Genomic DNA, 25,247 nt, shown 5'->3' with positions numbered 1-25,247 from the left:
CAGAGCATCTTAATATTTAAAAACCTATTAATGTGTTATACCAGATTAAAGAGAAGAATCTCAGCTAACTGACGATAAGAACTATTTTTACCGAAACAAAACAAAAGTCTCACAAGAAGCGTTAGCATTAGCCCTTAGCTAAAACGGGCAGATGCTACTTCCGGTGCTAACTAGCAAAAACGACCTTTAAAACTTAATGTTTTCTGCACAAACTACATATCATCTGAAAGCTGATACTCCACAGATTATTTTTGTTATAAGTATCATCACTGTAGGACACAAACTCACTGAGCTATCAGCCAAGTATGTCTTACCGTTGCTGTTTTGTGATCAAAGCTCTTGTTCAAGGGAATAAAAACGCTGTTTAAGGTTAATCCAATGTCTCTTAGTCACTTTAGAATTGTTCCTGATAATCTATCATTACATTCATGGCAGCAGAGTAGGTATACAGTTTTGCAGTCCCGAGCTAATGCTGTCTCACGTGCTGTTTACGCAAACCTCTCTCTACTTGACGTAAGTGTTTAGCGGGACTTACTAACTGTTACTCGATTCTATTGGCTCCAACGGTTCAGAAAAGGTGTCAATCACCCAAATTGACCAATGGGTTCCAAAGATATGATCCTGCGTAGTATAAACTACGCCCGCTCCATTACGCATTACGCAGCCAGAAGGGAGAGCTTCACCACCGAGGCGAGCAGGTGCTAGAGATGCTAGCTGACGATAGCGGGGCTTTGATCATACCAAATGACTCTTCGTCGGATGATGAAGATCTCCTCCAGCCAGACCTGGATCCGGGCAGTAGTGACTCGGATGTTGAACTTCCACCACGGGAAAGGTATGTAATCTCTCTGTTTTTATATATTACTTATGTGTTTGGTGGAACTGCGTCACAGTGCTAGCTTAGCCAAGAAGCTACAGGAATGATTAGGCAAAATGCTAAATAGTTTTACTTGTCTTTTTGGAGTTACATTTTCTAAATGTATGGCCAGTGAATGAATATATACATGTGTTTACTTATTTATTTGGTGTAATATTATTTATTTATAGTCCAATATTATCCTTTTTATATATTACTTTTGTGTTTGGTGGAACTGCATCACAGTGTTAGCTTAGCCAACAGGAATGATTAGCCAAAATGCTAAATAGTGTTACTTGTCTTTTTGGAGTTACATTTTCTAAATGAATGGCCAGTGAATGAATATACATGTGTTTACTTATTTATTTGGTGTAATATTTCATTTATAGTCCAATATTATCCTATAAGTATAAGCCAGTGAATTAATTAATTATCTCTTTGTTTTTCCACATTTGTTAGATGCAGCAGGACAAAGCCACACACCCAGAAGACTGTCAGGGAGCAGCTTGCTGCAGAATTGTTGGAGTTTGCTGAAGGCCCTGCTGAAGGCCCTGCATCTCCACCACCCCCTCCTCCACCACTCACATGCATGCCCGAGTATTATGGGGAAGATGCAGTCCGGGACACGAACGTTTGAGAAATTACGAACGGCTCATTTCGGAGGACACGCGCGCATCTGCTTGACGCCGGGACGACCAGCGACCCTCCCCTACAGGCGCTCGGACGCGAAGGCCCGCCCACAACTGCGTGCACGTCTGTGACCGCAGTTTTAATTTTAGTTACTTTACAGATTTGGATTAATGATGTGAAATATAAACAGCCCTTAAATCAGACTTTAGTTACACCTGAGTGAAATTCAGTGAAGGTGATTGTCAAGTGCCAAAAATCAGGCAAGATATTTGATAGTTGGTGCTTGAGAAGACTACATATTTATCTGCAGATCCGTTTAAAGCATATTCATTACTCGTTATTCTCTAATAGTTAATTAAAGACTGTATATAATTGCTATTTTGCACATCCCTTTCAAGATTTTCTAAGGTTTATTGACATATCATATACACAACAGTGTAGTTATGTAATGAATGAAAAACTTGAGTCACAGGTTCCTCAACAGTGCATTACAAGACATCTATCAATATGTGTGTATACTTCCACCATTACACTGTCGTATTCTGCACATTTCTTATACTATCTACATACATAAGATTATAATTAATGTGTATAATATCAGTTAAAATAAGTGCTTCAACATAGTTAACATTGCAGGAAAGTTGATTGTCAAGTTCCAAAACAAACCATGCAATTTAGACTTTGTCAGGCTTAATATTTAGATACCCCCAAAGCTTTTTTCCTATTTAAATGAAGACCTTAACCTAAAGTATTCTTTAATGTTTAAATAAAGCCTTATTAGTTAGCACATCCTCCTATCAGGCACTAAACTGTTTTATTCTAGATATCATTTGAGTATCTTCTTGATATTTTCTATTCTATATTTATATCATTGACCTTCTACTTTCCCACTATTTTGTATGTACTCTTAATATTTAAATGTTTTCATAAAATATAACACATTCAAAAGTGCTTTACAAAAATGAAAGACATTAAGAAAAAGGCATTTTAAACCGTCGTTAAAAAGCAACACAATCTTCCTGCATTGCAATTACTCTAAATGTGCAATAACGTGCTTTAACCAGTAGGTGGTTTGGGTTAAAAAGCTGTCAAGTTTACAGTGTTACAAAATAAGATATACTGCTGTTTCTGGTTTAGTTTACGACGAATATTATTTTTGTTATTGTTTTGATATTTGTAACACAAAAGCGATGGAAAAACCCCACAGCAACACAGAAAAGATGGCTTTAACATGACTCAGCGGTCTAGTAGTTAATAAAAAACAATAATATCAAAACAAAATATGACTACTAATTTATTGTGAAATTAAAACAGAACAGTAAAAGAATAGTTTCCGGTCTATTCTGATGCCCGATCTCTGGAGATAAATAAAGAACTATGACAGATGTGTAATATGTAATGCAGCCAAACCATTTATTACAATGCATTCATGTGATGACTTTCAAAGAGTAAAGCAAGCACTGCTGAATAAAGTATGATTTTCTCTTTTACGAAACCTTTTTTATATGGAATGCAGTTGGAGGTCAACCAATCAAAGAGCTTGAGGACTGATCACAGGGTTTGTCAAGCTAAGCACATGGTGTAGTCCCAAACGATAGCTGAGGATTCTGGGTAGTGTAGTGACTTCTGCCATCCAAAAACTCCGAAAAAATCTTTGTTTCTCCGAATTGAAGGGGGAAAATACAAAAGCATTGTACACAATTCAAACCAATCAATGTTGTGTAATTAACAAGGACAATTTTGTGTTTTTTAGTCGATGAGTAGTGCAGATATCACTGTAAAATCAATCGACAGTAAGGAGAATTCTTACTTCCGGGTGTACAATTCTCCGTTATCCAATGGGAATGGACGCTCGTAATACAATACAGGGGACATGATCATTATCTTTTAAATAACGTTAAAGGGAACAATCTATTTGACACAGCTGAAGCTCTGGCCTTCCTTAAAAACTAACTAATTTAATAAAAATCACAATTGCATTACACACAATGCACTGTTTTTTGAGAACACAAATTCGTAACTAATGTAATTTTTACATTCTGACGAATTTTTTTAATTATTATGAATACAAATAAAATAAAAGAAGCCTCCCATGAGTTACTACAAGCTATAAAGTAGATTTAAAAAAACGTGTTATAGAATAAAAGCTCACTGCGGGACGTTGTAGAAATGCGTGTGTGCACCACGACAAAGGAGCCTCATTCACTTTACATTGGGGTTGTTTGCGTGGTGCCGACACGTAAATGTAACAAAGTTCGTGACTCCACCACGCATTGTGATGTTAAGAAGTCGTGGTGGAGTCACGCATTCTGGTGAGATCAGGTTGAATAGGACTTGAGTAAATGTAGGCTACTTTGTTACTTAACACCGCGGTACAATACCGAGGTTCCATTCTGCCAAGCCCAAGCCCCCTGGAAGTGCACCGGACTCTGTGCCCAACATTCGTTGTGCCCAAACGGCGGTACTTCAACTTCCGTATCAGTCCGTGACGTCACCCGGCCCAAAACAACTTTTTTCCATTGACTAACATGGGGAAAGAGATGTCTGTAAATCGGTGGATACTTTTTTTGTAACTAAATAAACTACCCAGTATTAAATATGTTATAGCCCTTATTAGAATCATTCGGTCCTTAAAGTTGTAAAATGCACTAAAAGCGGAATCTAGATTTATTTTCTCTCTCCATTCATTCTAATGAACCGAGAGTGGGAGCTCGGGGCCGGGAGCAGGGCTTAAGGGGCGCATGCTCTGTGAGCGCACATACAGGTTCTTCTGCTCTGGCAGCCAAGCATGACGGGTAATCTGTGACATTTCGCTCTCTCAAAAGTTGGGCCATTTTGACTTCATGCGCCAATGAGCAGCACTCATAGGAAAGAACGAGACCCAGCCTCCCACGCTGTATCCAGTTCTTATTATACATCCATGCATTCTGCCCGTGAGTCGTGGGCAAGCCCATAGACTGTATATATAAAGGCAGCCCCCAGGATGTGCGCCGGACTCTGAGAAAAATGTTCGTTGTGGCCAAACAGCGGTACTACACTTCCGTATCAGTCGCTGGGCCCGGAAACACTTTTTCCCATTGACTAACATTGGGAAAGAGACGTCTGTAAATCTTTGGATAATTTTTTTTAAACTAAATAAACTACCCAGTTTGAACGTTTGTATAGCCCTTATTAAAAACATTAGGTCCTCAAGTTGTAAAATGTGCTAATAACGTTATTCTGAGAGTTATTTTCCTCTGCATTATGAACGTGGATCTAACCCATGGGACTGTGCCGCCCGGCATGTTCATGTGACTTGTTCAGTACTACATGCGTTTATCTTTACCCATGGATGTACAATAAGAATGGACCCACATCGCCTTACTGCCATCCCACGGAGCTGTAATTCATCATTTGTAAAATATTATACTACATGGGCTGTATGATGTAAATCTTGTACCGTAAATCTTGTATTAAATAAAGTTAATATTACCGACGTAGATTAACGTCCCTGTAGCTTCTTATTGCACTTGCAATATACCATTAAATGAGTTGAACGTAGCTGTTTGCTATTACTATATAATACCACACAGGGATAAGCCATGAGCCTACAACCTTTGTGGGCACAACACGTTTTGACTCAGTTTGATTAATTCGCTATACCATATGATATCGCCCGGGGAAGCCGTCATACTTATACATACATAAATAAAGATATATGTGTCAAAGCTCTAATCAAATTAACAGTTGTATTAATTGTATTAATTATAATTGTATGTATAGCCTGTGTTGTATATTTATACACACAAATGAACAACCTTGTGTTTTTTCAAAAAACAAATAACAAGTTGTATTGTAGTGTTTATTTTAGTGTTGTTGTTTTTTGTTGTTGTTTTGTTTCTTTCTGTTAACCGTCAAGTGGGAAATAAGTATTTTTTGTGTTTCTCTTAGTATCCTAGGATACTATATGTTTGGCTGTGACATTTGTTTTTATTATGAAGGGCAGACCATCTATTTGTATTTATTTAGTTTTTTTTAGAAAGGGGCAGGTCATATAAGATTTGATTCTTCTCCCTGCTCCTTTTCGCTCAATGGTGTGTTTGTACAGTAGAGACATGTTTTGTTTGCAATTATTGTACATTTGGTTTTGCGTACCATGAGCGGGACAAATAAAAATGTAATTCAATTAAATGAAGTGTTGTTTTATGCTTATCCACATTTTGATTTCAGAGCACAGGACAGGAGAATGATGGGCACAACATAAAGCTCAACAGTGAAGCTGGCAATGCTGAACAAAACCATCTAGAGTTATAATATGTATTCAGCTGAAAAAGTCATTTTCAATGGGCAATTGTAACAGAATACATTTCTAAGGTAACCCCTTCTAACCCTGAAAGTGGGTTCAGGAGTGCTTTTTTATGGTCGTAAAGAATATTAATGTGTTTTTATGCGAAAGAAAATCACGTCCCAGGAGTCCCCGAGGCATGACAGCAGCAACAACAGTCAGTGTCTGCAGGAGCGTTGCACAACAGCTAGTTAGAAGACCGTGTCCACATGCGGCAAGAAACATCAAAGCCTTCCAAGTCCGGCACACCAGGTTATTTCAATTAGTCTCCAACAAGAACCCTTCTTTTTCCCCAGCTGGACCCCCACCTATCACTCCCAGAGATCAGCCACAGAGGACCCTGTCACCCTGTTTCCTTTTACACCCCCCAACGGCTTTGTTTTGGAAAAAGGAGAATTGAGTAAGGTTCAAAGTGGAGGAGAAGACCGCGGAGTAACATGAGATGGCGGTCGGTCCGACGGGGCATGAGGCTGTGCCAGATGATACATGCAGGGCCGGCCCTTGGCATAGGCAGTATAGGTGAATGCTAGGGGTGCATCAATCAATGGGGGGCGCCGAAAATAAAAAATAAAAATAAAAAAGTTAGACACAACACAATTTCCTGATTTTGGATCAACAAAGTACATCTTATTATCTTATACTAACAGAACTACGCCTATATTGCGTATACGTCCATAAACTATGGCGCACCCTCTCCCCACAAAAATCAAGTTGAACCATCCCAGTAAAAACCAGAGGTTTATGTGAAATAGTTATTTTTTTTAAATAATGGTTTTAGTGTGCAATTATAGGTTTTCATTTTGTATTTGTGTTAATTTCAAATAAATCAAACTCCCCAAAAACGTATAGAGCTTTTATTAACATTGGAATTTACTGTGTAAGCGGCCGCGGGGGGAGAGCTTTAGAGAGCTCTCACCTGAAAGACTGAGAGGCTCTGATAACCTCAGCTCAGTGAGCTAAAGGCACACCTTTATATGATCATTATAGTTATAAAAAAATAAGAGAATAGATTTTCATCTATTCTCTTATAGTATAAAACACTATATGACAGTAAAAAAAGTTGTTATTAATAACAAGAATAAAGTTAAAAGGGGAGTGATTTGTAAAATATCCATAAATAAAAGAAAATCTGCTTACAGTTCTGTTTCATATGGGTGTTGAGAGATGTATCCATAGATATCTTAATGTTGCTCTCAAAGTGCACCAGATAGATGCTTTTAACTTCAATATTAAAAACAAAAATCTTCCCGGGGAGCATGCCCCCGGACCCCCAAGAGGAGGTTAGGTCCACCCCCCCACCCCAAGAGGAGGTTAGGTCCACCCCCCACTTAAATCATGTTCAAATGGATAGAATACTAAATACATTTGCACACATCTTGTGTCCATATCTATCTGTTCTGTTCTGGTCATGCCACAACCGTGCATGCATGCGCGAGTCATAGTGAGTGTCTGCATTTTGGGGGGGGGGGGGCGCCAGCTAAAATCTTGCCTAGGGCAGCAAATTGGTCAGGGCCGGCCCTGGATACATGCCACCTGGTTTGAAACGGGGATCATTCTTTATGTCTAGGGCAATTTTTACCTTTATCTGTTTGTCTTATCTTAACTTAAGTTTGAAATAAAAGAAAAACCCATTGTCCTATTGCAGAGTAAATTCATAAACTCAAGGCAGTTTCCTATCCTGATTAATCCTGTTATCCATTTCTGTAATATTTCATACTTCAGTCGGAAACTTGTCCTGTCATGCCTGCACCTATGTTTTGGAATTTACTGGAGATAGACAAGTCTTAATATCAATGACTCTCATCTGGCACTCGCAAGGTTGCTATCATAGACCGGAAACGACAGGTGTCAATTTTAAATCATTTTGGCAGTTGATATGTACACATTAATACGTGGTTTGGGAAATGTAAAGTCATACGGTCTGAGTAGCCTTTCAGTTATGATTTCCCATTGTGAAGAGTTTATCGCCGGCCACAAGAGGGCAGCGTCACTGCTGTCGCTGCCCGGATATGCCGTGCTTTGACCCGGTAGTGCTTAGCGGCCATTTTAGTTCACATGTTGTTCATTCACTCCGCCTCGAGTTGAGACGTTCATCCACTCACTCATGTAGGACTGTTTCCACTACTGTTTAGTGTGTCTTTAATATATGTAATTTAATATATGTGTATTGGTCATGACATGCATGTATGTAATACTTTGTCAGCTTATCCTGCGGCATTGCTCTGTTTCAGGGTGTCGTCATCTTTGTCAATAAAGTACCAAGACTGACATTGAGGAGTGTGTTTCTTCATGACGACACCATGGTCATTGTTGGATGCCCTGTCCCCGGCTGCGAGTTCGAATCCCAGATTTGTCTGAAGCACTCGTCATTGCTATATTGACGATTCATGGATTTAGCCACCAGCACGCAGCGCCTGTCATGGCCGCGCCAGCCCAGGCCCCAGCCCCTCACGGCCCGAGACTCGATCGGCCCAAAGTTGATGTGGGCGTGTCGATAGAGGAATGGAACGTGTTCATCCGCCGATGGGACGTATTCCGCGCCGGCTCAGGCATAGGGGATGCCCAGGCCCCCTTCCAGCTGTTTCAGTGCGCTGGACCTGTACTTGGAGACAGCCTGTTGAAAGCCGCTCCCGACGCCGCTTCCGGACCCTTGCCAGACCTAATCACCGTCATGCGTTCCCTAGCTGTCATCCCAGTCGCTACATGCGTCCTGCGCACCGAGCTACTTCAGCTCCGCCAGGAACGCGATGAGACATTCCGTGCATTCGCTGCCAGAGTGCGGGGTAAAGCAGAGACATGTGCATATAATGCGGTATGCGAGTGTGGTAAGGACGTGGACTATACCGACCACATCATCCGTGATGTTCTGCTCAATGGCATTTATGACTCGGACATACGCCGCGAGACGCTGGGGACACCTGACGTCCTGGTTAAGCCAGTTAATAACGTAATTGCACTCGTCGAGAACAGAGAGATGGCCCGTAACGCTCTCCCGTCGTCCTCCCTATCAGCCATGTCGTCATTCCGGCGCCTGAAGACGACTCCACAGACGAGCCCCGCCCCGAGCCCTGCGGACAGGGCTAAACGTGCCCGGAATGTAAGAGCGTCTTTAACGTCTTCACGGAGGGGCCTCGCGGGTGGAATCCTAAGCCTCACCAGGTGTGCATCGGCTGCTATAGGGCCCGCCGACGACAGAGGCGTCAACAGCCGTCGTCCGACAGTCAACAGGCCGCCATGGGGTCGGAGCCGGTCTCCCAGGTCTCATCGGTGCAAGCTGGGGCCCGCCCTGGCCGACGTCACAGGAGCCATCGCCGACGCCGCGCCCCGACGTCGCACGGATGTGTCAACAGACAAGCACCTATCAGACTCGAGCACCACATCTTCTCCAAGGGCGAATGGAGACGGGCCAGGCTGAGAGACCACCCCCGAGCATTAATCACCATCTCGATGGACATGCCAGTCGGGCTGAGGGATGGCACCGGCAACCGGGGCTCGGCCGACGGAGCTCGGATATCCGCCGTCGCGGACACTGGCGCGCAGTCGGACCTTTGGTCGCTGGAGGAGTTCCTGGCCTGCGGTTTCTCGCGGGACGACCTGCGACCCGTCAGCCTCAGCCTGTCAGCCGCCAACCGCTCCCCTATATCCATCAAGGGGGCGTTCTTCGCTAGGCTCTCGACAACCTGCAGTGGGGGGCGTGTCACATCCTGCCGTTCCATGGTATATGTGAGCAGCTCGGTCCGGGCCATGTACCTCTCCTACGAGTCGTTGCTCAACCTCGGCCTATTGCCCGTGAACTTCCCATCGGACGACGTTGCAGGGGGGCACAAGAAAAGGCGTAGCCCTGACACGCCAGACCAGCCCTTGTCCGTCAATGCGACGAGGTCAGCCAACGGCGGCTGTGTGGGGCCAGGTGACCCCCGGGACGCGCAGTGCGCATGTCCTCAGCGTACGGTCCCCCCGGCACGCCCCGTAGCACTGCCGTTCCCTTGTAAGCCAGAGAACAATAACAGGATGAAAGATTGGCTACTCGGGAGATATGCCTCGTCAACGTTCAATACTTGCCCCCATCGAGCACTACCATGCATGGAGGGGCCACCTATCGAGATGCACGTGGACCCCGCAGCTACGCCTAGGGCATGTCACACCGCGGCTACAGTGCCTCTACACTGGCAGCGGAGGGTCCACGATGACCTACTGCGGGACGAAGCCCTTGGGGTCATTGAACGTGTGCCATACGGCGAGCCTGTGACGTGGTGCCATCGTATGGTAGTCACTCGGAAGCACGACGGCTCCCCACGCAGGACCGTGGACCTCTCCCCCCTTAACAAGTTCTGCCAACGTGAGACCTTCGCCACTGAGTCCCCGTTCCACCTTGCACGCCGCGTCCCTAAGGGCACCTGGAAGACCGTCACGGACGCCTGGAACGGCTACCACAGTGTCCCCCTGCGTGAGTCGGATCGCCACCTCACTACCTTCATCACACCCTTCGGCCGTTGGCGCTACACTAGGGCACCACAGGGTTTCCTGTCATCAGGGGATGGCTACAACCGTCGGTTTGATGCCGTCCTCTCGGACTATGAACGCAAGGAACGTTGCGTGGATGATACCATCCACTATGACACCGACCTGGAGCAACACTGGTGGAGGACCATCGACTCCTGACGCGTGTCGGCCGGTCAGGAATCGTGTTGAACTCAGACAAGTTTTCAGTTCGCGGAGAGGTGCGTTCGATTTTGCTGGCTTCAGGGTGTCGGAAATCTACCATCGAACTGCTCCCGAAATACTTGGACGCCATCCGGACTTCCCCACCCCTAGCTCACGACGGACATCAGGAGTTGGTTCGGCCTTGTCAACCAGGTGGCCAACTACGCCCAGTTGCGTGACACGATGGCTCCATTTAAGCCGTTCCTCAGCCCACGCTGCCCACGCTATGGTCCCCCGTTCTGGAGGAGGCCTTCCAGGCGTCCAAGCAAGCCATAATGGAGGCCATCGTGAGGGCGTGGAGATCTACGACATGCAGAAGCGTACCTGCCTCCGCCCTGACTGGTCCATGCGTGGCATTGGCTACTTCCTGCTCCAGCAACATTGTCACTGTGCCTCGGGCATACCGGACTGCTGTCCAGGTGGATGGAGGATCACCCCGCGGCTCACGTTTCCTGTCCCCTGCGGAGCAACGCTATGCGGGCCGTCGAGGGAGAGGCCCTAGCTGTGGCGCTGGGGTCTGGAACAGACGCCGGTACTTCAACGCAGGGGTCCGAACAACTCGTCGTGGTCACCGACCATAAGCCGTTGGTGAAGATCTTTGGCGACCGTACGCTGGATGAGATCACAAACTCGCGTCTGTTTAGACTCAAGCAGCGCACCCTCCCATGGCGCTTTGACATTGTGCATCTGCCTGGCAAGAGCAACTATGCCGCTGATGCCACGTCGAGGCATCCTTCCCCCTCGGGCTCAGCGAACGGCCTCTCATTGGGGCTGCCGAGCGGGCCTGACCGCGTGGAGTCAGCACCTCATGCCTCCATCCGCGACGACGCACCGGGGAAGCTCGGAGCCGTCTCTTGGCCCCTCCTCGCACGGGAGACAGCAGCTGACGGATGCCTCGGCCACCTCCTCCAACTCATCGAGCAGGAGGGTGGGATTGACGTAAATGACCCTGCCCTGGCGAGTCTGTCATCGGTCTGTGAGTCCATCTACGCACAGGACGGCGTCCTGCTCTATCGGGACCGCGTCGTGGTCCCCCCATCCCTCCGTGGGAGAGTCCTTCAGCATCTCCATGCCGCCCACCAGGGAACCTCAGCGATGGGGCAGCATGCCCGAGCCATAGTTTACTGGCCCGGGATGTCCGGGGACATTCAGGCCACCAGGGACGGATGTGCAGACTGCAACCGCAATGCTCCGTCACAGGCGGCTACACCCCCCCTGCCGTCTCACCCCCGTCCACGCCATTCGAGGCGGTGTTTGCTGACTTCTTCGACTATGGGGGCCGCCACTACCTAGTTGTCGGGGACCGTCTCTCGGGCTGGGTAGAGGTCCTGAGCTCTACGGCGGGTACTGCCCTGGCGGTCTCAGCTGGCCTGGTCCAACACCTCCGTTCATTCTTCGCCACCTTCGGCGTACCGGAGGAGCTCTCGAGCGACGGTGGTCCGGAATTCAAGGCGAGCCACACTGAGGATTTCCTCCGCTTATGGCACGTCAAACACCGTGTGTCGTCCGTTAGCTTCCCGCAGTCTAATGGGAGGGCAGAAGTTGCGGTTAAGACCGCTAAGCGCCTCCTTATGTCCAACACCGGCCCGTCGGGCGGCCTTGATCAGGACCGCTTCCTGCGTGCTATGCTGCAGCTGCGAAACACGCCTGACCCCGACTGCAACCTCTCGCCAGCGCAGATCATCTTCGGCCGCCCCCTTCGTGGCTCGCTCTCCTTCGTGAACCGCCTCGAGAAGTTCTCGAACCCGCACATCCGCCTGCTATGGCGCGAGGCATGGGCGGCGAAGGAGGACGCCCTTCGGACCCGTATGTCCCGTACCACCGAGTCTCTGGGGACTCACTCAAGACCGCTCCGCCCATTGGCACTCGGCGAAAGGGTATTCCTCCAGAACCAGCAAGGCCCAAGCCCCCATAAATGGGACAGGTCAGGGATCGTGGTGGAGTCGCCGGGCCACGACCAGTATCGGATCAGGGTTGACGGTTCGGGACGTTTGACACTGCGCAACCGGCGCTTCCTCCGTGCCTATACGCCGGCCACACCCTGCGCCCGTGAGCAGCCGGCTGCGCCCTTGCCGCCGCCCGCTGCTCTGGACCATCAGCCCCCACCTATCCACCCGGGCTGGGCGACGCCCCAGGGGATCGCTCAGCGGCCGGCTGTTGGACCCCGCGACTCGGCTATGGGCGCTTCCCCACCGGCACCTGCCGGTGAGGCGTCCTCTGACCTCACCGTTCCTACGGGTGCCTTCCTGGGCGCACCGGTGCCGCAGTCGCCACCGATGCTGCCCCAGCCTACTCGGCCAGGCCGCGTGAGGAGGCTGCCTGCACGTTACGAGCCCGAGTCCGGCAGCTGGATTTAGACCGTTAACCTATTCCGTCCCATAGCTTTCCGGTCTGGGGGGGATGAAGAGTTTATCGCCGGCCACAAGAGGGCAGCGTCACTGCTGTTGCTGCCCGGATATGCCGTGCTTTGACCCGGTAGTGCTTAGCGGCCATTTTAGTTCACATGTTGTTCATTCACTCCGCCTCGAGTTGAGACGTTCATCCACTCACTCATGTAAGACTGTTTCCAAGACTGACATTGAGGAGTGTGTTTCTTCACATTGTTTGAGTTGTTCCCACTGTCATTGCCATACAACTTAACAGCAGTGCAGCAGTCATTTTTTTTATTTAGGACAGGGTCTATCCCATGGATGTATAATAAGAACTGGATACAGCGTGGGAGGCGGGCCTCATTCATTCCTATGAGAGTTGCTCATGAGTGCATGATGATAAAATGGCCCAACTTTTGAGAGAGTGAAACGTCACAGATTACCCGGCATGCCTGAGAAGTACCCGTATGTGCATTCATAGCGCATGCGCAACTTTAACCAACATGCTCGTTCACATCAAGCACGTCAATTTGCGTACACGTAACAGCACCGTGCGTTCATGACAGCATGGTAATGATTTGTTATTATGCAGTTAGCAGCTAGCGGCTAGCTAGTAATTATGCTAACGTACACATCAATCGTTATGTACTTCTATTATGCTGTAACAGGATCTAGTGATATCCAACAGAGCTTCATTTAGCATGAAATAATTATTGCACTGTATATATATATATATATATATACACAGTGCAATAAACTTGTTAGTGCAATAAGAAGCTACAGGAACGTTAATCTACGTCGGTAATATTAACTTTATTTAATACAAGATTTACGGTACAAGATTTACATCATACAGCCCATGTAGTATAATATTTTACAAATGATGAATTATAGCAAACATGTGCAATATATCCATTATTACAGCATTATCCGTGGGCTGGCAGTAAGGCGATATGGGTCCGTTGCATCCATGGGTAAAGAGAAACTCATGTAGTGCTGAACACGTAACTTGAACGTGCCGGGCAGCGCGGTCCCGTGGGTTAGATGCGCGTTCATAATGCCGAGGGAAATAACTCTCAGAATAACGTTATTAGCACATTTTTACAACTTGAGGAACGAATGTTTTTAATAAGGGCTATACAAGTGTTCATACTGGGTTGTTTATTTAGTTTAAAAAAAATTATCCAACGAGTTACAGACCATTCTTTCCCCCATGTAAATCAATGGGAAAAAGTGTTTCCGGGCCTGGCAACCAAACGGATGTGCAGTACCGCCGTTTGGCCAGCACGAATATTTCCATCTGAGTCCGGCGCACTTCCTGGGGGCTTGGTCTATCCCAAGCCAACAGGAAGTGCGCCAGCCACTGAAGCAAATGGTCCTAATGGCCAAACAGTGGTACTACACGTCCGTGCTAATCCGTGACGTAATTTTGACCCAAAAGTACCTTTTCTTGTTGATTTATATTGGGAAGAAACGTCTGTAAATCAGCGTATTTTTTTTTTTAGCTAAATAAACTACCCAGTCAGAACACCTTTAAGGCTGTCATTTAAATCATTCGTTTTTTAAAAGTTTTAAAATGTACTAAAAGCTGAAACCAGAGTTATTTTCCCTCTCCATCCATTTAACTAATTAAAGAGAGGGAGATCTGCTCTAAAGCCCCGGACACACCAAGCCGATTTTCGCCGTTGATGGATGTCAGGCCCGACGATGAGCGTCCTGTCGCCCTACTCAGATTGGTGTGTCCAGCACTGTTGTGTCTTTTTGGCCAATTGCCAAATTCGACACGTCGAATCTGTCGGTCAAATAAATCACACTGATTGGCTGTTCAGCTAGCGAATCAGTGCATGAGAAGCAAAATGGAAGTGAGGGACCCAAACAAACTATTAAGAAGGCAAATCTGAGATTTCATTTAACTCCAGCTCTCGACACAGGTTCGGGAAAACCCCATGAGCTTCTCGTTGTAGAGTGAAAATGGAACGCACATGCTTTTTGTTGTTTTTTTATATCACGCAGTCTGTTCTTCTTCTCTCGGTGTATAACGCAGTCTGTCTTCTGGTTGTTGCCTCTTTTGAATGACGAATACACACTACCGCCGCCTGCTGGTAAGGAGAGTTATTGCCACTCACGCATGCGCAGTTCGTACGTGCTACTTGGCCGTCGGCTGAAGTCTTTGCGGTGTGTTCCAGTGCGACTGTTGGCCAAGACGCAGGAGATGTAACAGTCGGGGTCCGTCTGTGTCAGTTCTTTGGTTTCAGCTTGGTGTGTCCCTACCTTTAGGGAAAAAAGTTCCAGATGATCCGGGTACTTTTTAAAAATACAGTCGCTCCATTTTGGGTTTCATGCGCCACTGAGCAACTCTTATAGGAATGAATGGTGTCGCCTCCCACGCTGTATCCAGTTCTCTTTATGTTATACATCCATGGTCTATGCCAACCTGATAGGATAACTAACCTGTTTAATTCTTATATTTTAATTGTTCTTTAACATGGTTCTGGTATACCAACAGTCCTTTATGTCATGCTAAACTGAGCTTTAACTGGAATTGAGTCTTAAACACACACAAACAGACGGAGAGAGAACACATGACTTGATACATAGCCAGATTGTTAAAGATATAAAACCATGCAGGATTTTATCTCAATTTAATTGATTGATTCCTTCATTAATTTGAATGAAAATATTTATGGAAGAAATTAGTTACATCAAATGCAGATGAGCAACAGTACAAAGGACACTTAAAAAAGCCAGTGTTGATTTAATGCAAAAAGGTGACCTTTACAGTATGTAACATTTGTGGATTTTTCTTTCCCAGTCACTCAGCAAACCCCTTAGTTTGACTGAAGGCTCTGAGCCCACACATAGGCTTCATGAGTTCAAAGTCTTTCAACCAAAGAATGATTAGGTTCGCTTCACATTTGACATGAACATGAGCACATCTGGTCCTATTTTAAATGGAACAGGAGAAGGGAGTGTTGATCGTAATGATGATATCTCTGTGTAGTATTTATACAGTTCTCTCCTTAGTGAAGATAGGACGTTCAGTCATGCAGAAACGGGAATATAAAAACAATCATCAGCATTTCCCTCAATCCACACCCCATGTGTCGTTTACCGCAGCCAGGAGGTTTTCCAAACTAAACAAGAGGGAAAACATGCAACACGCTGTAAGCATAACTAGCGCCTGAGGTTTTTCCCTGATAAGGTCATAAGGTTAAGAAGACCACCTTCCCAACAAACAACATGACAGTGTGGGGGAAACTTCTGTAGCAATGGAGAGTCAGGACTCAGATGCCCCTTTCACACCAGCGCTTTTTCAGCTCCGGCTCGGAGCTGGAGCCTGAAAAGCGCTGGTTTTTCCTGTTCACACCGCGCCGGCTCTTAGCTCCGGAATCGGGTTCACTTACAGCTCCAAAAAATTGTCGGTCTAGAGGCAAGAGCTTCGGAGCTAAGAGGTGGCGTCGCTTACGTCTCTCTTACGTCGAGGCGTGCAGGAAACGAAACCCATCTCCCATGAACATGGGTCGACTGTTATTCCTGCCTACAAGCAGTAGTGCCTATAAACACACTTTATAAAGTCAGGCAACACTAACCAGGCTTCGTGTGATTCTGTTTATTTGTACCTTCACTGTTATCGATCATTGTGGAGAGAGGCAGACATGTTGTTTTGTATTATTGCAGCTATCGGATGCAAGTAGTCAGTTTAGCTTCGGTTGCTATGCTAACACCACCCGTTTTATACCAGAGAAACTTTCATAACAGCGTTGTGATACCAAACAGCGTCAATTCAGACTGACACACATTCACTTAGGCTAAGGGGAACTGGGGATATGCATCAGCTGCTTGTGTGAGTCGGACAGTGAATACTTTAGAGCGGCCGCTGCAGTGTGAGCTAACGGGAGCTAACGGGAGAATAAACTCCTGTGGAAGAGCAGCCAATACTGCAGCGGTCGGTAAATGCTGCAGAAACACATTAATAAACAATGAACCACGGCACTCTGGAGCAAAGTATAACGATACGATACGATACGATATTACTTTATTGTCAGATCAAGTCTGAAATTTGACTTACGTACGTCACAGCAGCTCCATGTCCAACATCAACAGACAAATATGTATACACAAATACATGAAACACAAACATTTAACATAACAGCACAATCAGTGAGAGAAAAACATGCTCAAAGAGCCTTCAGCGTGCATTTGGTCTGGGATTTAGCTCTGTGTTTACTGTGAGGACAGACTGATGCACAAAGGAGTGCTTCAGTCTGACTTTATTGAATCGTGGGACCCTGTATCTCCGATTAGATGGTAGCAGTTCATATTCACTGTTCAGAACATACGGTTGGAGAAGTCGTTATTCAATTTATTCTGGCTTCGTGTGATTAAAAGCAACACGATCATCGACCCGACGCAGTTCCCCGTTGTTGTTGTTGTTGTGAGCGCCGTAATGGCTGCGGTTGGGGAGCAAATAAGCGATGTAAACGGTGACGTCATGACGCAGCAGGGGCAGCTCTGGGGCGCCAGTGGGCGGTGTGAACACTGGGTAAACTGGGTTTTCTTTGGAAGTTTTTCCTTGTACGATGTGAGGGTCTAAGGTCAGAGGGTGTCGTATTGTCATACTGATATTCTGTACACACTGTGAAGACCACTGAGACAAATGTAACATTTGTGATATTGGGCTATATAAATAAACATTGATTGATTGATTGATTGAACAGAGCGGGAGCTGAAAAGGGAAACCGGAGCTGAATCAGAAAAGCTCCCGCTCGGAGCTAGAAAGGGAAAAGCGCTGGTGTGAAAGCCGCAAGAGAGACACGAGGAGAGTTGGAGCTTTGATGTGAAACACTGATGGTTTATTTGGAGTTTCGGGCGGAGAGTTGACAAGACAGGTGCTGTGTCACGAGTTGACACAGCCATTGCCAAACCAATTCTAAAGAATTATTTCCGTAGCTCGAGGTTTTAACTAGTTCAGAGTGTAATAATCAACATTCTTCATCAGTGAGACTAAACATTATGGACCCTGAATCTAACTAGAGCTCTCGTCCATAGAAAAGAATGCGCGCCAGGGAACCTTCGTCCCTGAACAGTAAACTACCTCATGGCGACTTGTGCTCTGTCATAGACTGGCAACAACAATGCGCCCAAGCTGCTCCCGCTTAAAAGAGATAGCAGCAATACCCAAGGCCGTAGACCTACAGTATGCCATGGGAAAAGAGACAGTGAGAGGAGAAAATGATGATCTGTGTCGAAGGTTGAATATCTAGGCAAATTATTCCTTAACAGACAGCATATGATTTCCACAGGATGAGTCCCTGACATGATCGTTGCCAAAGGACACAAAGTTGAATGTGGGGTTGTGTGATCCATAATCCGAAAGAAAAGTTTAACAAGTTTGTTCTTGAGTCTCCTTCCGCTCCTCCTTCTTCTCTCTGAAAACAAATATGAAAGAAGAGTCACTGAAACAGCTTTTACAACTTTGCAATTCAAAAGGAAACACACCACGATTTTCTATTTGGGTATTTCCAAGCTAGTTATCCTCACCTTTCGACAATTATTTTGGGGAAATAGCCCTCCAGACTGCATGCCCTGCTGCTCCATGGGAGTAGAATAAGTGACGTAATGGCGAGCACTTGTTGAATCAAAACTGACCGCAGGAAAAATGTATGGTGACCATGCATCAGGGCAGGGATCATTTTCAACTCGGTTCTCAATAAAAGCGCTTTATTACTCTTATTAATAGTGACATACATGTAGAGCGGACTGAGAACTGCCATTGTATTTAAACAAATAATGCGTTAGTTGGTTTGTTTAATCACTATTAGTCTATCAGGAAGGGCCCTCAGATTTTGAGCAGTGTGGCGAACCGTCAGGGCCTTCAAGGTATTCAGAGAATACCCTGGAACACAAAAAATGTAATAAAATGTATATAAAATGAATAAATGAGAATCGTATCCGTGATGTTGATCTGTAATATTACAGTGTTACGTTGATTTGTTTGTCCTTCTCGGATCATGCACTACGCATTTCAGTGGTTTTGTGTTAGAAAAGAAAGCAACCAATCAGATCTTGTTCTGGGTCTCTGGGTAGAATATCCTTCAACCAAGGTATTCATTCTACATCCTTGATAGAATGCCCTGGCCGTTGCACTGAATGAGAGTTTGATCAACCAATCATATATTGATGTGTAGCCAATGGGCGTATTCTTTCAGAGTTTCCCTCGGTTCCAGGGTATTCTAGAAGGCCCGCTAGTTAACTGACTCGAGACAGAGGATCTAGATGAATGCGACGAAGCAATTCATGCCGTTTTATTGTTTTTAACGTTGAAATGACAAGTGCAACAGGTGAAGATGAAGTTGTTGCGGAATTGTTGTGAGTACCCTTTTCAAGACGACAATTCAGTGAGAAGACGGACATTATAATGCCGCGGAGGGGTGGCGGCGGGGGGTGTGTGTGTCCAGTTGTGATAGACACGGTTCGCCACTGATTTTGAGATACCCTTACCCGAGGTAGAACAAATGACAACAATGTTTTTTCTTATCTTTAGGGTCTCCCATTAATGAAATTGATTGTTGTCAAATTTTATTTTGGGGGAAACAATGTTTTTTTGGTTGTTCTTTAGAACTACCCCAATCCCTGAAAAAGAGCCAAATTAGACCAGGCCGAATGGGAAAGGTGATAAGAAAGCCCACAACTTGAGAATGACAACTCTTTTCCTCTTCCGATTAGCTGAGGTATGAACCAGGTGGCTTTCCTACTTCACCAAATAGTCAGACAATTATTTAACTAAAAAAATACTGAATTATAGTCCTGTAAACTTAGCTTTAGTTTAGACGGAAATTGTGGTGATAGGAACATAGGACTCCATCACTTTTCTCTCATTTATCAGAAAAACAGAAATCCCTAAAAAAAATATACCATTACTGAATTGTCTAGGGTGCTATTGAACACTAACCAGTATGGAAATATCTGGTACAGTTCTATTGCAAATGAGATTTCTTTAGACATAGGCCTACCTCTTCTCTGAGACTGTCACATTCCGAATGGGGGATAAGTGGCAGCACAATAGCCTATAAGTTAAGAATGCTCACTCTGATGGTCATCATATTTGGAGAGGGAAATACCAGGCGGATGAACTACGTCACCAAATAGTCAGAATAAGAGTAACCCAATACAATAAAGTGTATTAGTTCTAAATTGCAAGCCTCTAACATATAGGTGTAATAGTACAGGTTGTATTGAAACTGGAACCTTAATTCAAAGTACAGTATACAATTCATCAAATAATTCTGTGAGAGGTCAAGTATATAGATACTAGAATATAAGGTTAAATGTCAGGTTCCTCATTACATTACATTGCATTTAGCTGACGCTTTTATCCAAAGCGACTTACAATAAGTACATTCGACCAGGAAGACACAACCTTGAGGAAAACAGAATCATATAAGAACATCAGGTTTCAAAGAGCCAATCGTTTCAAGTGCTGCTCAACTGGCTAAGCCAGTCCTTTATTAGTATATAAGTGCTCTGTTAGCAGTTCTTTGTTAGTCATTCTATCGCTCGAAGTGGAGTCGAAAGAGATGAGTTTTCAGTCTGCGCCGGAAGGTGTGTAAGCTTTCTGCGGTCCTGATTTCAATGGGGAGCTCATTCCACCATTTTGGAGCCAGGATAGCAAACCCACGTGTTTTTGCTGATGGGAACTTGGGTCCCCCTCGCAGCGAGGGTGCAGCGAGTCGTTTGGTTGATGCAGAACGTAGAGCACGTGCTGGGGTGTACGGTTTAACCATGTCCTGGATGTAGGAAGGGCCAGATCCATTCGCAGCATGGTACGCAAGTACCAGTGTCTTGAAGTGGATTCTAGCAGTTACCGGAAGCCAGTGGAGGGAGCGTTAGGGGACACATGTTGACATTCAGTACAGCAGGTGCAGGGAAGGCCAACAGAGAGGTGCTGGCACTCTCCACTCTCTCCACACTTTGCAATACAAGTGAGTAATGTCTCTCAGGTCTGTAGGTGCTGGGGTTTTGTAAATAGCACTGGTTGAATGGCCCCATCTCTGACAATCCACCCCTTGCCAACAGTACTCCATAGCAAGGGTTCGGGTTCGGGCTGTGACACCATCGCTGTCTGAAACATTGCTCTTTACACATGTTGTTGAAATGCATCTTCTGTTGACGGAAGATTTTCCGAGGCTGCATCTGTTGTTGATGCAATTATGAACCTCAGTTCATTCAAGTTTGTGCACATCAGTCCAATTTCCTTTTTTCCATATAGCAGAAGCGCAAATTCTCTTGCGACTGGCAAAGACTCTTCCAAGCTGGCAGAGTCCAAAATGTGCCAGATCTTTGAGCTCGCTGAGATGGGTCTTGAGTTTGGTGAATGCTGTTGTCTTTCCTATTCGGTACAAACTACTTGTTGTGCCACAGCCAGTGAGTGCATGACATGCTGGTAGACAGTTAGACATGTGGTTTCCGCCCAGCTTCAGGACCATCTCCAACTAAACGGCCTCTTTGAGAAATTCCAGTATACTGTACTTTGTAATTAAGGTTCCAGTTTCAATACAACCTGTACTATTACACCTATGTTTTAGAGGCTTGCAATTTAGAACTAATACACTTTATTGTATTGGATTACTCTTATTCTGACTATTTGGAAATATAATGACCATCAGAGTGAGCATTCTTAACTTATAGGCTATTGTGCTGCCACTTATCGCCCATTCGGAATGTGACTGTCTCAGAGAAGAGGTAGGCCTATGTCTAAAGAAATCTCATTTGAAATAGAACTGTACCAGATATTTCCATACAACTACTGGTTAGTGTTCAATAGCACCCTAGACAATTCAGTAATGGTATATCTTTTTTAGGGATTTCTGTTTTTCTGATAAATGAGAGAAAAGTGATTGAGTGCTATGTTCCTATCACCAAAAGTACAATTTCCGTCTAAACTAAACTAAGTTTACAGGACTATAATTCAGTATTTTTTTAGTTAAATAATTGTCTGACTATTTGGTGAAGTAGGAAAGCCACCTGGTTCATACCTCAGTAAATCTGAAGAGGAAAAGAGTTGTCATTCTCAAGTTGTGGGCTTTCTTGTCACCTTTCCCATTCGGCCTGGTCTAATTTGGCTCTTTTTCAGGGATTGGGGTAGTTCTAAAAAACAACCAAAAAAACATTTTTTCCCCCAAAATAAAATTTGACAACAATCAATTTCATTAATGGGAGACCCTAAAGATAAGAAAAAACATTGTTGTAATTTGTTCTACCTCGGGTAAGGGTATCTCGAAAACTAAAGCCTTTTTTGAGGACTTGCTGCTGGACTATATTACTTTACAGGTTAACAAGATCATGACAATCATCTTCTGAACTTCACCAAGAAGCGTCCCCGAGGAGACCCGTGTGGAGATAAGCTCAATGGTCCTTTGATTAAAATCACCATCACATTGGACTCAATCTGCATGTCATCCATGGTGTGTCCATTCAAAGAGTTCTTAGCTGTTGTAATAGTTATTTCTCTCTATGCTGATCATGAAGAAAGCTCCGTGCCATCACACATTTAAAACGAGAAATGGGGAACAAAATCCACAGTCCTCTATCTCTCTCTACAAAAATGCAAACAACCAGTTAGTGTGTTTAGCGGGTTAATTGTTAACAGACCTTAGATATTTTATGTTTAACGTAAGTTAATGTTTGGAACGAGACATCACGTATTAGACCACGCCAAATGTATGCAGCCTCGTGCAGTGACGTGCTTGTGTGTCATCATGAACGCACAAAGTAAAAGCATTTTATTTTAAATGTATGCATGCCTGGAAGTCCTTTTTATATCCAAGTGTTCAACACTAAGGCAAGCAAAACGGTTTCTAACTGTTACCAATATTAAAATAACTCAGAGTTTACCTGCAGCATATCAGCCACTATTTAAAATGACAAGGGTGGAGGGGGAAGATGTCCTGACCCCCTCCCTTTGTAATAATAATCCTGTCCAAATGCGACTTTGGCCATAATGATGAACCTAAAACATTAAGTACTAATTCAAATGTTTGCATCATTTATCCTTTAACATGTATCCACTCTGTGATGATATTGTTCTCCCATTGCTTTTGAGAAGTTCTATCATTTCTTTAGTTTGATACTATTCTAGCTGCTGCTTTGCATTTGGTGTTTGGAAAGTATGCTAAATGTGCTCCCTCCCTCTATCCGGCTTGAACCCTTCACCAGGTTCAGACAAAGCCCCTCTCTGACTTACTGATGTGTCATATAGCAGAAGTGGAATAGACGTGATGGTACACACACACACACACACACACACACACACACACACACACACACACACACACACACACACACACACACACACACACACACACACACACACACACACACACACACACACACACACACACACACACACACACACACACACACACACACACACACACACACACACACACACACATCTTACGGTGTAATGACTTTCTTACTCCTGTGGTGAGCTGCCAGCCGGCCTGTTGGAACCTGCGCAGTAACCCTAGATGTGGAAAGTACCCCTGAGAATCTGAGTCTGAGGCGCAGGAGGCCTCCACTATCTACCTGTCGCACACACACACACACACACACACACACACACACACACACACACACACACACACACACACACACACACACACACACACACACACACACACACACACACACACACACACACACACACACACACACACACACACACACACACACACACACTTGTGAAGTATCACTAACTCTTTCCACCAGACAGGCAACCCAGACATGATCTGAAACACAGTAAGACCCCCGCCACTTCCATCCTGCTTTGCTTCTGATGTTGGGAAGACTCACTGTGTCTGCACATGTTGTTAGGGGAGTGTGTGCGTATGTGTGCTCATGCGTGTCTGTGTGACCACTCACAATCAAGGGATGTATACGATTTCTCGTCATGCATTTAGGCTACTGTATGCACAATATGTTTCCTGGCTGTGTGTGTCCCCGCTCTGCATGTGTACCGCCATGTCGTGTGTGTGTGAGATCACCTCCCTCACATCTACGGACCTCTTGACACTCTTCGTTTATTTTTACACCTGGCCTCCCGTGATCAAGGCTTTAACAGAGGGCAGGTGTGCTCGCTCCTTGCCCTCACAACTTTAAAAACACGGCAGTTTCAACGCCCTCCTGCCCCAAGTGCTGCTGGGAGCGGGAGGTCCCTCTTGACTCCTGACATCTATCTTTTTTTCTTCCCTCTGCAGGAGTTATGGAGGGGGGAAAGCCCAATTGAAGTCTATGAGCCCATAAAACAGGCCTTTAATTAGCTCATATACGCCCAGGAGTACTGTTAGCCTCTCGTTTCTCTGGACTGCAGTCATAAGTAGGATCCTTCAGGGCATACAGGTTTATTTGGTTTGATCAGATCCGAAAGAAGAATTATGTGCAACAGTTAAGAGGCTGGGACATGTTGGATATCAAACAGGCAGGTGGGATTCATTGCTTTTGTGTTTTTGTGACTATTGGGAGGAAATGGGAGGGAAAGAATACCTCTAGCTATGCACCGGTGTTCACAAGATGAGAAGTGCCTCCCATATCCAACATATAATCTATCTAAGAAGAAGAAAGGTCCAACGCACTCTTCTGGCAAATAGTTAAAAGCCTTTAATCAGATGGCTGTTTCATAGTGAACTTCTGAAACATACACCGTGCTTCTACATGTTAGAATAGAGCCGAGTTAACAATCCACACCAAGCAGAACAAACAAGCTTCTTCGAGGTCACCCACTATGAAGTAGCCTTCATGATTAAAGGCTTTTTTAAAAGTTTGCCATATTTCTTCTTTCTTTTAACTTGCCTTCCCCACTAAAGAGCACATTCATGCATTTACATATTGTTATTACCGTCACTGGTGTACTGCACTGTAATGTAAGTCTGCACCACGTTCAAACACGGGTTAGCGGTTTTTTTAGAAGAAGGAAAAGCAGTGAATGCGTTAACCGCCTTCGTTTAATAAAAGTGCATATATAAAACATCACAGCGCTCATTTTCAGCAAGACGGAGCAGCCACAATGAGTGGTAGATGAAGAGCTGCGGGCGATACGCTGGAGAATTCCAACTTCCAGCGAGGTAACCACCTTCTTTTATTGTACCCTGCTGTTGTGTGGAAAACTACTGCCGTCTTCTTTATGAAAACAGCGACTTACCTATAAACAGATCCGCCAGTTGCTCCTCCATTGTATATATTCTCCTCTCATGTACTACCCCCCACACCCCCCCACACCCCCAACGAATATTGTTAAATCAGCCTGGACTGAAATATTGAGAATGACCACTTTAAAGGGGCCCTGTTGTGCACATTTTCAGGTTCA

The 25,247-nt window shown here is 45.2% G+C and overlaps 1 protein-coding gene across 1 annotated transcript in view; it reads right to left on the bottom strand.

Moving 5' to 3' along the window:
- Positions 1–17,153: 17,153 nt before the first annotated feature.
- susd2 (sushi domain containing 2) overlaps positions 17,154–25,247 on the bottom strand; it is a 29,795-nt gene continuing 21,701 nt past the window's right edge. The window contains exon 14 of the mRNA XM_034090781.2: positions 17,154–18,312. Within this exon, the coding sequence (XP_033946672.1) occupies positions 18,267–18,312 (46 nt within the window). The 3' untranslated portion in view covers positions 17,154–18,266. The remainder of the gene's footprint in view (positions 18,313–25,247) is intronic.

The sequence above is a fragment of the Pseudochaenichthys georgianus genome, chromosome 9 (genome assembly GCF_902827115.2).
Source record: "Pseudochaenichthys georgianus chromosome 9, fPseGeo1.2, whole genome shotgun sequence".
Classification (NCBI taxonomy): Eukaryota; Metazoa; Chordata; class Actinopteri; order Perciformes; family Channichthyidae; genus Pseudochaenichthys; species Pseudochaenichthys georgianus.
Note: the sequence above shows the minus strand (reverse complement) of the source record. Positions and strands in the feature narration are given on the sequence as shown.